Source organism: Cadophora gregata (assembly GCF_030347475.1).
Source record: "Cadophora gregata isolate MNR1 chromosome Unknown scaffold_1, whole genome shotgun sequence".
Lineage (NCBI taxonomy): Eukaryota > Fungi > Ascomycota > Leotiomycetes > Helotiales > Ploettnerulaceae > Cadophora > Cadophora gregata.
This window is the reverse complement of record NW_026695924.1, coordinates 174567-191625: the sequence shown is the minus strand read 5'-3', so window position 1 is coordinate 191625 and position 17059 is coordinate 174567. Positions and strand designations below refer to the sequence as shown.

Genomic DNA, 17059 nt, shown 5'->3' with positions numbered 1-17059 from the left:
GAAAGACTATCGAAGGGGCTCACCAACCAGAACCGTGAAATCGAAACAAAACAGATTGCAAGAGTTGCAAACATACTGGCAAAACAACCTATCGCTTAACACTCGCTTAAAAAGGGGCATAGTTGACAGACGTGGAAAGTTCAAACCCAACACCATGACCACCTTGCATTACCATTCAAGGCCCTAAAAATATATCAAATTCTCTCATTCAGCTAGAAGAACGAAATCGATTAACATATTCACTTCACAGATTTACTGCAGCATGTCAAAATATGTGTGATGTTTTGTTTTAGTAAGGTACGGACACGCGGGTCACCCGACGACAATATTTGCGCGATGACAACTGAATATCGACTCAGATTCGAAGAAATCCGGGACCACCAGCCTCCATCCAAACCCGACAAAAAGAGCTACCAGCTGAGAAACCGAGGACATCTGAAATCAGATCTACTGGCCATCAATCTCGTCCATCTTGAGGCCTGATGTTATCGTTCGCGGGTGTGACTATGCTGGTATCGGCTCCGGCAGGGTGTAGAGAAATGGCTTGGTGGCCGTCAGAATATCAGCATACCCCTGGGAGATGCGCCGGTGTGTATAATCGGCATGATCCTCCGAGCACGAAGTCTTCTGATCTGGACTTTCCGTTGACTTTTCGTTACGCCTGTCCAACTCGATGATCTTATCTTCCTGTCAGCCAACCATAAGTGCCAATGCTGCTCCCATTTGCCTCCTTGCTTCTCCCCCCTTCTTATCCTTCTCAGCCTCCTTCTTCGTGTTCGATCGGGTCTTTCGCGTGGACGGCGTACTAGACTTCTTCGCTGGCGTCTCATGTCCTTCACTACTACCTTTCCGCCTCGGCGTCTTCTTGGCATCATCATCCCCGTCGCGCTTCCTCTTCCTCTTCTCATCCTTCTTCCTCTCTGCTTCCTCCTTCGCTGCCCTAGTATCAGTTAGCAACTCTTATAGACGAAACTGTGAAGGTTACAATTTACGCCTTTGCTTTCTGGCAGTGCTTGCATTCGTCCTTTTTGGAATATGTCCAATCGTGTGGCTTGCACAGGTTCTCATGTCTGGTGCACCACCTGTACTTGCTCTCTGCCACTTTCCAACTGCAATTCCCTGCTGGTATCACGTTGCCATTCTTGAGCGTGACAGGTCCAGATGCGCCTGGGCAAGAATGCTGCGTACCGGTAGAGGCGTGAGGCATATCGAGAAGAAATTGGTGATGATATCGAGTTCGAGAGAATGTTTCGAGGAAATTTCCGAGCATCTGCGTACGATCAAGGTTCAAAAGACGTGCAAAGTTGTGGGAGAGCAAGCGACACAGGTCTTGGAATTCAATCTGTGACAGCATTTTTCATTCGAGCGCGTGAAATTCAATTGGGTTCGAAGGCGAACTACTTGATGACGAGTGACTTCGGCTTTATTGACATTGTTTCCGCGCCGGTAGGCAACAAAGTCGCTTAAAGTTCCGTTGAGGCTCCGATGTGCACCGATTTTTTTTGTCGTGAACAAGAACAACTTTGCATGAAGTTGAGTCATGGCTCTCAAGGATAGGACAGAGCTCTCACAATAATTCACTTGGAGAGATCTCTCCTCTCACGTGACAGAGAAACTCAGGATTTGCCTTTGTATTGCTTGAGACCATCGATGCCCTTCAAGATTAGGTGATTTTGCTTATCAGCGCTTCAATCTTGAGGATGTACCCCGGAATTCTTGATAAAAGGCATGTCTGGCTTTCTAGGACCAAGTCACTTGACTTTAACATGACAGCCTGAAATAAAAAATGTTGATGATGAGGATCTTCGCAACATCAGGGATGAGATTCCGGTCTCCAGATCATTTGATGAGATCCTCAGAGGTGCATTAACCTGCTGAAATGTGTCGACTTTGAGGAATTCTTCTGGGGATTCTTCCAAAAACGATTTGGTTACGACGTAAAGTAGCTTCGGCGGATGGGGTACCTGGCGACTGGAATACGCAAGCGCAAGGTTGAATCTTACAGGTTTTCCCATCTGAAATTGATATGTTTGGTCTCTAAGCTGAAGTGAGTGGAGTGCGAATTATAGGCCTCTTAGGCCTTTTCTAGAATTTTGTAAGGCTGGATACATGCCCTCTGGATAAATCTTGAGACCCGTTAGATGTATCTCTAGCAAACCATGAAAGATATTTACGGCAACATTTCAGGGTCCAGTCTGAACCTGTTCTAGCCTGTAAGGAAAGTTGCCTCGGGAATGTTGGACAAGGCAATTCACTAGCCACCCCCCTCCAAAACCTGTGACACCCCCGCGACCCCTTCGACTATTTTCTTGTCACAACCATCGCGCTCTACTCTAAAAGGCAATATTTGAGCTGCCTACGGGGTACTGGTACGAGCGCAGGTCACAAGTACTGTCCCCAAGACTCCAAAGCTGAGATACCTTAAACCTTGAGCATATGAAAGTCACAAGTCACGAAGTACCGAAGACTAGGTAGGTAAGGTACGAGGTCTTCATCCGTGCCGGCCCTCCGCAAGCTCCGGGGGCACGGGACCTCGCTTCGCAACAGTCACATGACAGCTCGCTATAAGTAGTTGCGGACCGCAAATTATTAATAATAGGAAGTAAATATAATAGTAAATAACTGTAATATATAACTGTAATAAACAACTATAGTAAATAACTATACTTAGACTTAATATAATATATTATAATAAGTAAGCTAAGTAACGTAAGATAGCTATAGTATATAAAGAGCGTTTCTTTCTATAGTTATAGAGTTTTCTCTTTAAATAAATATTATACTATTAAGTAAGTAGCTTATTTATAAACTGAAATTCGATCTATAATAGCTTATAATATATACTTATAATCCGTAGGATATTAACTTTAATTACTACTACTACTATAACTACTACTACTGCTACCTTAGTAGCTTAAAACTATACTACTATAGAACGAACTTTCGTTCTACTTTAGTTAGTGCCTTAAGGCCTTAGGTTAGACCTTATATTAGTGATATTTATTATCTATAAGAACCTTTATTTAATACTATAATAAAGATTTAAAGACTTTTTCTCTCTCGATTCTAACTTAAGTGTATTTTAATACTTCTTTATTCTACTCTCTTAAGCTTCCTTCTTTTATAAAGCCTTTATATTAGTAATCTATATAGGGAGATAAATTGTAAAGATTCTATCTTTATATAACTTTATAGTAACTCTTTAACTTATTTATATTATCTTACTATTAAACTAATAAAGTAATTATTACTAGTTTATATTAATACTCTTAGAAATAAATAATACCTTAGATTAGCTTAAAGAAAATAAATAACCTTAGGAAATCTAGTAATAGCTTTATATTTATTTCCGAAGCTAGACTTATTATTCTATTAGATTATTTAGTATCCTTTAATTATTATTAAGCTTAATACTTTATAATAACGAAAATTAAGACTAGTAATTAAAAGCTTATAGAATTCCCTATTTTAATAATATCCTTTAGTTAGGAATCTACTTATAAGGAGCTTTAACTTAGAAAACTAGGATATATTATAAAGAGAAGTATTTTAGTAGTTTAATTTATTAATTTTAAAGTTCCTACTAATAATACTACTTATTTTTAGCTTACTTTATAAATAGCTAAAAAGAAATTAGAAATAGATTATCTTTTATATTAATAAGACTAATAGTAAATACTAAAAGTAACTTATAAGCTAGAATTATAAGTTAAATAGTAATTAAATAGACTAAGAAATCTTAATAATAATATCTAAGAACTAATATATATCTTCTTTATTCGAATAGTTTCTATCTCTTTTTTCTAAAAATTTAGAAATTTAAGAAGAGATAAGACTAGAACTAATTAAAGCTTACTTTAATCTATCTTCTATCTCTTTAGATATACTCTTTACTTCTAATTTATTAATAGAATTTTAAAATACTTAAAAATCTATAATCTTTACTTCTAGTATAATAATAAAGAATCTAGCTAATATATCTACTACTAGTACTTAAGACTTTAATTAATTCCTTAAAGGAAAGATATTACTTCTAAGATTAAAAGACATCAGCAAAAAAATCTAGCTCCAGGCAGCCGCCGGCTAGCCGCTAAAGGCGCTATTTTCGCTATTCCAGCCTAAGTTACATGTCGATTAATTTGACAGCTAGCGACCCCTAAAGCGGTATATAGTAATTTTAGCCGGCGCCCCTAGCGCCCTAGGCGCCTTCGACGCTATAGGTGCTTATAAGCCTAATTAGGACTAGCGTATAAAATAAAAGTGGGTCCGTTTTTTTATTTATTATATAAGATATATTAGTAAGCTTAGAAAGCTTAATAATACTAATCCTAAGGATATTAAAGGTACTTATAAAGATATACCTTATAAGGGGGTATTATTAGGCTTATATCGCTCGATTAGGCAAGGCGGCGACTCACCCCTGCATAGAATTTACCCGAATCGAATTATAAGCTTATTAGCGATTTTTTAGCGTGGATATTTATAGTATTAAAGGCTTAGCGAGACTAGTTTTAAGGACGTGCATAGAAAGTGCAGGTCTTTTTAAATTCTCGGTTAAAATCCACGCTAGTCTAACTGTTTATAGTTAATTTAAAATCTAAAAATAAACTTAACTTTTAATTTTTAATTCTAATTAAAAATATTATATCTTTCCTAATTAGGTCTAGCTTATACATAAAAGTGGGTCTTATAGAAGGCGCCTAGGGCGTATAAGGCGGCCTCTTATTTTTTAGGCCGACGTATAGCGGCCTCTTATATTTTAAGGCCGCTTTAGGCGTAAGAGGCCGTCGAACGGCGGAAATGGCGAAAATGGCGGGTGGCACGTGCACCCGGCGCCAGAATTTTTTGCTGATAGAGATATTATTCTTCTATAGAACTAATATTTTAGACTTCCTTAAAAGATATAAAGAGATTTATAATAATTACTTTATTATAAAACTTAAGTATATTAATTACCTCCCTTATTACTATAATAATATCTATTATAATATTATTAGAATAATTCCTAAATAGAAAGACTAAAATTTATAAGCTATCTTAGCTACTATACTAAAAGTTAAGTTTAAGAAGTATAATTATTAGTAGATTTAGAATACTATGAAATTCCTTTAAGAGTTTATTATAACTAAGTGAAATATATTTAACCTTAAAGGATATTATTACCTCTACTCCTAAGTATTAAAAGCCTTACTTAATAAGTAAGTTCTTAGTAAAGTAGATTAAGAATAACTATTTCTCCTTAAGTTACTTAAAGAGCTAAGAGCTAAAGTTATTAAGAACTATAAAGTAAATAATTCTGAGCCCTAGACTTATAAGAACTATGAAATCTTCTAAGACTTTATTCTTAAAGCTACTAAGAGTAAGTAAACTATTAAAGCCTTATAATATAAGAAGAAGCTAATTACCGAATATACTAAAGAGATTTATAAGCTTATTAAAGAATATACCTAAGTACTAATTATTATAGAAGCTATAAAGAAGAGACTAATTATTATTCTATTTACTAACTATAGCGCTCTAATAGTAGAAAAGAAAGATATTAAAGACTTAGTATCTAAGATAATAGAACTTAAAATTAGTACTATAAACTCTAAGTTATAATAAATCTAATAAATACTAAGTAATACTCTTTATATACCTAAGTTTAGATAAGAAAGCTAAGGAACTATATAGAATCGTAACTGCTATATAGAATATAGTCCTTAGGATATAAGAAGTAGTAAACTAGTTAACCTTAGAGGAACTATAGGGATCAGAGTAGTAAGATATAGTAAGCCCTTAGTCTATAACTTCTATAATAACTAATTTAAAGTACTCTCTTATAGATACTAAAATAACTATCTAATCTTTAAATACTATATAAATAATAATATTATATATATTAATAAGTATAGATAAATTTATATTAGCTCTTAATAAGAAGATACTTAACTAGCTATAAAAAAGGTAAAATAATCTTAAGTTACTATTATCCGCTTAAGTACTATCGGAACTAAATATAACTTAGACTTAGAAGCTAAAAGAGCCTATTAAAAGAAGTATAAAGTTATAAATAAACTAGCTAATACTCTAGTAACTACTATACCTTAAAATAAGAAACCTATAGTATTTAAAGGAATAAAGATTAATCTTATTATAGTTTTAAAACCCTTAGAACTATTAATTAAAAAAGTAGAAGTCTTAGTAGAAGCTATTTCAGGAAAAATAAAATAATAAGGCTTTCTAGGAAGAGTATAAAAGAATTAAGCTAACAGAGAGAAGGACTATAGTACTATCCTTAAAAAAGCTAGATAAGAGTTAGACTAAGTTAAAAAAGCTAGTAAGAAGATAGTACTAGATAATCTAAGTAATAGTACTTTAATATAAATAGTTAAAATTATATAAGAAACTAAGTTATAGGATCCCTTAAAGCTAGTAAAAACTAAAACTCTAGTTATTTCGAAATAAGAAAAGTAGCTAGATACTTATACTTTAGTTAATACCTAATAAGATATAATAGCTAATATTATAAGATAAGAACTTAGAATTAAGATAAGTAATTTATTTAGACTTTAAGCTTAGTAGGATCAGATACTTAATTATAATATACTTTTAGTTCTATATAAAAGAGAATTAGAAGTTTAAGTTATACTTATAAGTAGCGCTAGAACTAAACTTGATATATCTAAAAGCTTAAACTAACTTATTACTAAAGCTATTTATTTTACTAAATTCCTTAGTAAAGAATTAAAGAGACCTGAAATCTTTTCTATAGCCATCTCTTATTATAAGGAAATTATATAACCTGGAGCTTATAATATAAATACTTAAGGTTTAAGTTATAGTAGAAGTAAAGCTTAGAACTTAAGTGATAATTAAATATAAAGTAGAAGTAAATATTATAAGTAAATATATAGTAGAAATAGCTTAACTACTAATCCTAATATAGAAGGCCTTTAGTTTTATAACTATTACTAGTAATACTTTTAGCTTTCTAAGTTATATTAAGAATATACTAATTAATATTAGTAGTATTAAGAACTATATAGATTTTATAATAGTTAAAGAAGTATCTTATAATATTCTTCTAAGTATACCTTTTATTTTAGAAAGTAAGCTTATATTCGAATACCCGGGAACTAAAGCTATAGTAATAACATTTATAAATTCTAATTAAGATTCTATTAGATAAGTTATTATTATAAGAGATATTATAAAGATTAGGGAAGACTAGGAAAACCCTTAATTAATATATATAATACTAAGGTAAGTACTAATATAGAAGAAAGCCTAAGAGAGTTTATTTATGATTTAGAAACTAATAAGTTAGGATCACTAGTTCCTATTAAGTACTAAGAAGTTTATAAAGTTTATAAAAAGTAAGTAAAAAAGAAAAAGAAGAGGCGAAAGCGAAAGAAAAAGACTTATAATCTAAGATTATAAGAATAAGAGTTAGAGATTTTTATATTTTAAATAGAAGAAAGAAAAAAGGACTTTATATTCTTTTTTAATAAGGAAAGAAAAGAAAAGAAAATAGATATATGATAAGAGTAATTAGTTAAAATTAATATATTATATAAAAGAAAAGTAAATAAAGTTTAACTTATTAATCTTAGAAACTTAGATAAAGATAAGCTTAGAGAAGTAGATAATTAGTTTAAAAGAAATAAGAAAGCTAGACTACTAATACTAAGAGGCTTATTTAGAGACTTTATTACTAGATAATTTTCAGATCTATTAAAAGGAAATTAACTTATAAGAAAAAGGTTTAATTTACTAATAATTAAGAAATATTTAAAGCTATAAGAGAAGGAGTTACTATTCCAGACTCTTCTTAATAGGGAAGTAGCTTTAGCTTTTAACTAAATAGAGCTTAGTTATATATAATATAAAGTCTTACTACTTCTAGAAATTAAGACTATCTCTTATAAAGTATAGTAAAAGAAGTTATTTCTAGTTCTAAAGGTATTATAAGAAAAAGTAATTACTATACTAAAGGAGCGCCTTAAATAAAGAATCCTTAAACCTTACTATAGATCTTATTAAAATAAATAGTTCTTAGTAGCTAAGAAAGAGAAAGGATCTTATTAACTAATTATAGCTATAGTAGAAATAAACTAAGTAATAATTCAGGATATAAATATACTACTAAATATTAATTAATTCTCTAATAAGTTTATAGGATTAATAATAGTATCTCTTATTAATTTATTTTCTAAGTATAACTAGTTTAAGCTAGCCCTTAAATCTTAAGATATAATAGCTATTTATATACTTATTAGTCTTCTATAGATAACTAGGCTACTATAGGGAGCTATAAACTTAATTACTTAATTTATCTAAGTTATTTATAAAGTCTTATTAGATTATATTCCGGAGATTACTTTACCTTATATAAATAATATAAGAGTAAAAGGATTAAGGTTATTCTATAATAATAAGAAAGTCCTACTAAGGATTTAATAGTTTATTATAGAATATATTTAAAATCTAGATAAAGTTCTTATTTAATTTAAGAGAGTAAGAGTAATAGTTAGCCCTAAGTCTTAATACTATCTGCCTAGACTAAAGATAGTAGGATTTATTATAAACTATAATAGGAAGTATCTAGAAATAGCTAAAGTCCTTAAAATTTATAAATAGAAAAGATATGATAGTACTATAGAAGCCCGGGTATTTATTAGAGTTATTATCTACTATTAGATTTAGATTTATAACTTCTCTATAATTACTATACTAATTTATATTATAATAAAGAAAGATATTATATTTAGCTAGAAAGATACTTAAAAGCTTATAATAAAATAACTTAAAGATACTCTTCTTAATACTTTAGTATTAATTAAGATCGACTATAATATAAGAGTAAAGCTAATAATCCTTACTATAGATATAAGCTTAATTAGATAAGGAGCAGTCCTTTAATAATTTAATAAAGATAAGAAGTATTACCTAGCTAAGTTTAAAAGCGGATTATAGAATATAGTAGAGAGTAAGTATAATATAATAAAGCAGGAATATTAAGAAGTATTAAAAGCTATAAAAAAGATATATAACGAACTTTATAGGATTTATTTTATCCTTAAGACTAATACTAAAGTATTAGTTAAATAGCTTAATAGAGTAGTAAGTGATTTACCTAGTGCTCTCTTAATAAACTAGATTACTTAAATAAGATTAATAGACTTTAAAGTTAGATATATTCTAAGAATAAAGAATATAGTAGCTAATAGCTTATCTTAGTAAGAAAAAAAATACTTCTCAGATATTATAGAGAAGGATAAGCTTAATATTAATAAATAGATTTCTAATAAGCTTAGAGTACTTTCTATTACTCTAGTTAGCAGAGGACTTATAAGCTAGTTTTATTAGTTAAATTATCGGATTCTATAGGATACTTACTCTAATAAATCAGAAGAGCTAGCTACTTTTCTAATAATTCTTAAAAGGCTTATTACTATTAAACTAGCTAATTATAAAAAATTTAAAATAAATACACTCTTATACTAAGTATAAGATAAGAACTTTTACTATTAAATAAATAATAGAAATATAATTTAATTAGTCTTAGATAATAAAATAAAGCGATTTAAAGTAATTAAGGAGTATTATATAGAAAGCAGATACTATAGTCCTAAAGGGACTTTCTTTTAACTATCTAAGTAATTCTATTAAAAAGGATTCTATAAGAATTACCAGGTATTTTATAAAAGCTATAAAGACTATTAAAAATAGAAAGTAAAGTAAGAAGAAAACTTATTATTCCTTACTTAGCTATCTAGAATATTTAATTATATTAGCTTTAATATTACTAGGGTTCCTACCTTAGATAATAAGAAGAAGTATTTTATACTAGCTAAAGAGAACTTATCTAGATAGCTAGAAAAGAGGGCTCTTATATAAGCTACTATAGAAGAGATTACTAAGTTTTTATAAGAAGATACAATCTATTATTATAGCCTATTTAAAAGACTTATAGTTAATAGAGGGCTAGAAAATAAGGATATTATAAAAGTATTTATAAGGAAATATAGTATTAAAAGAGTCTAGATTTTAGTATATAACTCTAAAGTAAATAAGATAGTAAAGAGAATATATTAAGATATTCTTAATAGTCTCTCTAAAGTAATAAAAGAAGGATTTTACTAATAGACTAGGAAATTTTATAAGATCTTATTTATATCTTAAACTTTAATCTACTAACTAATAGGAGTAATACTATTCTTTCTATTATATAAGTAGAATCTAATATTACTACTAGAAAATAAATTCCTTATTTAAAGGATATGTAATTACTAAAAAGTTTAGAACTAAGGAGATCTCCTTATATTATAAAGCAGGTAGTTTAAGCTATAAGATAAAGATATAGAAGAGATTATTTTATAGAAAAAAAGATTTTAAGAATTTATAATAGAAGTATAGAACTAATTAAGAGTCTTAAAGCTTAGACTAATTAAAACTAATAATCTTATTCTACTTTATAATATATAAGAAGTAATTAATAAGTTAGCTAATATTAAGCTAGACTACTACTAGATAAGTTTATACTAAGTCTCTAAAGAAAATACTAATAAAAGCTATTATTATCTTAAAAAGCTTAATAGAGTCTAACTATATAGGACTTTTATTATAAACTATCTTAAGTATTTCTTTTAATAACACTTAATACTTATACTCTTAGAACTTAATTCTCTTTTATCCTTATTAGAGAGTAGTTTAGATAATACTAATAGTAAGTATACTAACTCTAAGGAAGACTTTACTTAATTTTATCTAAGCTTAGATCGAAATTTATACTCTTAAGTTCTAGTCTTATAACTTCTAATAGTAAAGAAAGTAAACTATTAGATTATTCTAGATACTTTATAAGATAAGGTTATCTTATAATCTAATTAGGGACGGGATATTAATATATACTATTATTTTTTTTAGTTCGGTTACTTTTTTTTTATATTTTTAATAAGAAATTCTACTATTCTTTAAATTCCTTTACTTATAATTCTCTTATTTCTAAATTTACTATCTCTTATTATTTTACCTTATTTTATAAACGCGCCTCTTATTAATATTATTTTATTTATTAAGTTACTAGTCTTTTCTCTTTTAGATTATCTTTCTATATTCTTTTATTATCTTACTATTTAAATCATACTCTTTAAGTATAAATCTTATTCCTCTTAAATTACTATTCCTTTATACTTACTTATAAAGCTTATTATTCTTTTCTTATATTTATTTCTATAAGTAATTCTACTTAAAAGCTTATAAGGCAAGATTATAAGTTAAAAAGTAGTAAATATTATATAACTATAAGAGTAAGAGTAAGTAAGAGTAAGCGCTATACTTAATTCAGAAGTTAACTATATTTATTACAAGTTATAGGTAAATAATAAGCCTTCCTAGATAAATAAAGCCTCGCTTAATTATATAAGCTTTATTCTTTACTATTCCTAAACCTAAACTTTATACTAATAATATTATTTTCTTTTAGTAGCTACTAAGTATAAAGCAAGGAAAATTATAGTAATTCTACCTTATAATCTAGGATCATAAGTATTATTTCAGTTAAAAATAGTTCGAAATAAGAAATCTAGTTGTTGGTCCGCAGACCTTTACTATGGAGGTATAGGGGGAAATCAGGGGGTGCAGGTAATCCCGGTTAAGGGATAGACCCTTTTCAGATATGAACCGGGAGTTATTTAGAAGGTAGTATATATTCTAACTTATAGATACTCTTTATAATACACACTTTTAAATACCTTTAAACTAAACCTTAGATTTTAATATATATCGATATACACTTATTATTTATTTACTAGTATAATACTAATACTAATCAGTAGTTACCTTATACTATAGAACAGATAAGTTAAATATAATAAAGTTAACTCTTAGAATATAACGCTAAATCAATATTAGCAGGCTCTTATTAAAACTAAGTAAAATAAGCCTTATAAAGCAACTAAAGAACTCTTATTAAAATTAAATAGAGTAAGTTTCATACTACTAAAGAATAACAGCTACTCTTCGATAGTTATTAAGATATTTCTGAAGCTATTTAGTTAGATATTTCTAAGATACAAAAGATATATCCGAAATACTTATAAATCGCCTCTAGTATAATAGCGACTCTAATAGACTAAGTTATAGAATAACCTAAAGTAAAAGTTAAAAGTAGCGGAACCTTGATATAAGATAGAATACTAGCTCTTAGAGCACTTTTAGCTAGTCTTATAGCAGCTAATATTAATAGTCTAGTTTAAGGATTTATAAACTATTCTATAAGGAAAAGTATTAAGAGAGAGATATTATTCTAGGACTTTTAGGAATATTTTCCGGATTAGATAACAGACGATTTTAAAAAGATAATAAGTAAGTAGTAATAAGAGCTCTAAGACTATCTCTTAAAGAATCAGGTCTATATTTAGCGTTAAAAGGGATTACAGATTTCCTAGGCTCTTATAGTAGTAGTTTAAGCGTAAGAGAACACCTAGCTAGATAAGCAAGAAACTAAACTACTACTAGACCTACTATTTAGCCCCTTTTTAGATAAGATTCGGACTTGTAATTAAGAAGAGAACTAAGTATAATAAACGCTTTATTAGAACTTACTTAATATATCATCTTTATCTATAGAGATTATAGCCTCTAAGAATATAAAGATAAAGTATTAAGATAGCTAAGGGAGAATATAGATAAGCGATCCCCTAAAGAGATAAGTTTTATTTCAGTATCCGGACTCTTAAGGACTTTTATATATTAAACCCTTTATAGAAAATAAAGATCTCTATAGAGCCTCTCCCCTTATTAATATTAAGAGAGAGGAGTTATTTCTAATAAGACTAGAGAGATAGTATATTAATTAGCCTCTAGTATAGAGACCGAGAGATAATAGTTTACTAGATCTTACCCTAGCTCCTGCGATATACCTAAGAGATAGAATATTACCTCCTTTTTAGGTACTTAGCTGAAACAAACCACGTTTAGAGCCTATTTATCTGAGTTAGTATATTATAAAACTAATCTCTCTAGAACAGGCAAAATTATTAGTAAGCCTTAGCAAGATATATACTAAGGAGCTTTAATATAGTAGAGCTAGAGATTATCTTAATAAGAAGCTTTATATCTTCACTAACCTTTATTAACAGGTATTAGTAGAGTTCACGCTATAATATAAGGTATTTCTATCTATACTCTAGGATAAAGCCTTATCATACTACTACTAGTACCTCTAGAATAAGAAGTACTCGTTTAATAAGCTAGTATAAGCTACTTATAATAATTATAAGATAGAGGAAAGAGCTAATTAATACTTAAGTCGATAGTTCAGTATAACTTTTTCTATATTTCAGAATAAGCTAATTCAGAAAGGTAAATTAGCTCTAATATAATTAGAAAGCTTTATAAGAGAGCTATAAAGTATCTAATTAAGTCTTAAAGATAATAGTATATAAAACAACGAAACACTACGTAATAAGCTAGTATAAGGAGTTTCAGGAAATCCCCTATTTAAAATAGCTTTATTTAAGCCACCTCTAATATTCCCTATGTTAATAAATAGCCTTCACGCGGCTATAAGCGTAGAAATAACACAGGATTCCGGATCTAGATCTAAGAGATACTCTAAGAAAGATATAAATCAGTCCTAAATATATATTACAGATAGTAATATCTACTACTTAGATTAAAAGATAAAGTTTTCTCCGGGGAATAAATATAAAGATAAATTCAAAGTATTCTTAGGCTACATAGGATATATTATTTATAAGAAGATAAACTATTATAGTAGCTATTACTCTAACTAAGAGTAAGTAACTTTAAAAGCAAGGTATTTTATAGAATAAAAAGCTAAAGGTATTAAGCCTATAGAAAAGTCCTATAAAGTATATATAATATACCTTAAAGAGAAGGAGTCAGATTTAGAGCCTAATTAAGACCAGTTTAAAGGACCTAGTAAAGACTATAAAAAAGACAATTCCGATACTTTTACAGAAAATAATAACGACTATTTTAATAATACTAAAGCAGATATAAAGGATAGAGATAAAATAGTACACTTTATTACTACGTTCTATGTGTCAGAAATAAAGTATAATATAAGGCAAGTTCTCTAGCACTTTAAGGAGTGTAAAGTAATTTATATCCTTTAAAGTATAGTTAAGTAACCTAAGCTTAAGATAATAATAAAAGCCTTTATTACTTAGTAGTCTAAGATAGTTTTTTAAGGTCTTTTAATTAACACTAGAGTATTAAAGAGAAATACAGGCGGTCTTAATTAGTTATAAGCTTTACAACGAACCCGAAAAGTTATATTTAATAAAAGAGAAGCAGGATATTATCAGATCTAATTCGGAGCTAGTATAAGAGTAGTATTAAGAACTATTATAATCGATATACTTATCAGATAGTTAGAGTTTATAATTATAGATACTAATATACTATTCTTAATATACCTTTAACAGCTCGATAGGCTAGAGATCTACTATAATAACCTTACTAATACCCTAGTTTAAAGGGATATTAAGTACTTGATTATCTGGAAAAGTAGGTATATATAGCTTCTTCTAGATTAATATCACTAATTATTAGAGTATTTAGATAGAGATATATCAGCTTATCACTTAATAGAAACAGAGATTCGTAGACTCTATAGGCGATTTAGTTACTTATTAGTACGATATTTATAATATCTTTTAGACTAAGCAGGTTATATACCGGATTCCGATATTAAATAATAGGTAAAGGAGATATATAAGTATTACTAAAAGTACGCAGACGCTCTATATCAGTTCTAATTTAGACTCTATGATAATATTAACTTTAACTATATAATCTATATTAATATCGTAATATTTAGTAATCAGTATACTCTCTATATAGTTAATAAGGTAATAAGATTCAGGGCAACGAGATAGCTTTAAAAAAGGTCCGGTTTAGTATCTACCTAATTTATATTTAATATATTTAAAGCTATATAGATTAATATATATTTAGAACTACCTAACTTCTTAGTCTACGACTATAGAATAAACTTTAACTCTAAGGAATTTCAAAGCTTACTTAAGTCGATTAGAACTATCCCTAAACTTATTCTAATAGAGATATACTATTCTATTAGTAAGATAGAGAGATATCACTATTTACTCTGCTATACTTATGAAATTATTATAGAAGAATATAAAGATCTTAATACTAAGGAACACTTATAAATAGCTATTAAAGCTATAAATAATATAACTAGACTTAATAGCTTAGTCCTTATATTACTAGTCTTTAGCGTATACTTTAAGATAACAGAATTAGATCCTCTTAATCTGTTAGTTAAATAACAGGCGGCGACTATTAAAAAAGCTATAAAAGCTATATGTAAGCTTTATACTATATATAAAGTTAACGATACGTTAGCTACTTAAAATAGCCTTAGAACTACTTATATTTATAATCTTTAGATTAATAATAAAGTACTTATCTAGAGAGAGAAATCTAAGAAGTAAGAAGAACTTTATAATTTCTTAGGAATAAATAATAAAGATTATAAGATTAATATAAAGAATAGTAAAATATAGACGTTCTATTCTACCTCTATTTAACTATTTACTATAGATAGCTCTAGTATTAAGTAAAGAAAAGAAAAATTACTATAAGATACTTAATATTAGGAATAATAAACCTAGAAGATATTTAAATTAGTACTAAAACTTATCTATATTAAGATCCTATTTATAGAGTAGATCGACGAACTACTAATAATTAATAACAATTATAATACCGGGATATATATAGTATATAATACTAAAGCGTTCTTAATAGAGAAAGAGATAAGAGATCGAGAGCTTTTTATCTAGCTATAATTAAAGGGTAAAATTATAACCCTAAGATTATTATTCTAAAGATCCTATTAAATAGAATATAAAGCTCTTATTAAGAGAGGTGTTTTTATCCCTATTTATAAGGACGACTCTAAAGTAAAAGGCTAATATATCTTTAAGTCTAAAATAGTAGATAAAGTTAAGGGTAAAGAGATAGTAAGTTTATACGAGAAATCTAAGCTTCTTATTTAATACTTTAATAATAAAGGTAAATAAGAGATCTTAACTTAATTACTAATAATCTAATAGGTTAGTTAAAGACTTATTATATATCTAGCTATAGTACTTAGCTATCCGGAATATATCCGGAATAATTCTGAATTAAAGCTAGTAATATAGGATATTACTTAAGCTTATACCTAGGTAGTAATAAAGCTTCTTTATAAGATATTTACGTAACTACTAGAAGAAATTACTAATAAGTTTCTACCTAGAATAATATTTATAGTAGTACTTCTATTATATAGTATACCTAAGTCTAGAAACTACTAGTTTAATATATACTATAAGTATTATATAAGAAGCTTTCAGATAGAAATATTAACTTATAACTTATATCTCTTAGTAAGTACTAAAGGAACTAATAAGTTCAGAATCGTAAGAATATAAATAGATAATACTCTTATTCTAGGAGATAAGATATTCTTAGTAAAGGAATAAGAAGCGATTAATTAGGCTAGCTTTATAACTAAATTAATATAAGTTCTAAACTGATTCGAATCGCTAATATTTAATAAGTGTATTATCCGTATAGAAGAGGGTAGCTTCTATATATCTTAAAAGAGTTAAGGTATAAGGCTTAAATAAGTTAATATTACTAAGGGAGATTATAAGAAGGCTTACATAGAGTAATAAGCTCGCGGAGCTTACTTTATAATAATCTATTAGCTAGAAGCTATATTTAACTTATTAGTAGTAGTATAGTACTAAAATCTAATACTTAATAATATTAAAGCCTTGAATTTATATCTTAAGTAGTAGATAAAGAACTTAGGGAAAGGTTTATAGTATATTCCTATAGACTTAAGTTCTATAAAGATCTACGCCTTTATTAATAGATCTTTTATAAATAATAAAGACTTTAGCTCTTAGATCGGTTTTATATTAGTAATCGGAACTGACTTAGAGGAGTTTCAAGGGTTCTTTTTTTTTAGTAACTTAATATATATAAGTTCTATAAAGTATAAGAGAGTTACTCGAGTAGTACTTAC

At 28.1% G+C, this 17059-nt stretch overlaps 1 protein-coding gene across 1 annotated transcript; it reads right to left on the bottom strand.

The window, feature by feature from the left end:
* Positions 1 to 414: 414 nt before the first annotated feature.
* Positions 415 to 1610, bottom strand: ONS95_000030 (uncharacterized protein). Its single transcript, XM_058493167.1, has 2 exons — positions 993 to 1610; positions 415 to 940 (listed from the first exon to the last, which is right to left on the bottom strand). The coding sequence occupies exons 1-2, from the start codon at positions 1352 to 1354 to the stop codon at positions 691 to 693; spliced, it is 612 nt and encodes a 203-aa protein (XP_058363367.1). The 5' UTR covers positions 1355 to 1610; the 3' UTR covers positions 415 to 690.
* Positions 1611 to 17059: the final 15449 nt, after the last annotated feature.

Bases quoted from the DNA above. Each gene is read 5' to 3' on its own strand.
- ONS95_000030 (XM_058493167.1), bottom strand. From the start codon at position 1,354: ATGCTGTCACAGATTGAATTCCAAGACCTGTGTCGCTTGCTCTCCCAC. The intron at 941-992 runs GTAAATTGTAAC...AACTGATACTAG, and splicing joins CACTGCCAGAAAGCAAAGGC to GGCAGCGAAGGAGGAAGCAG.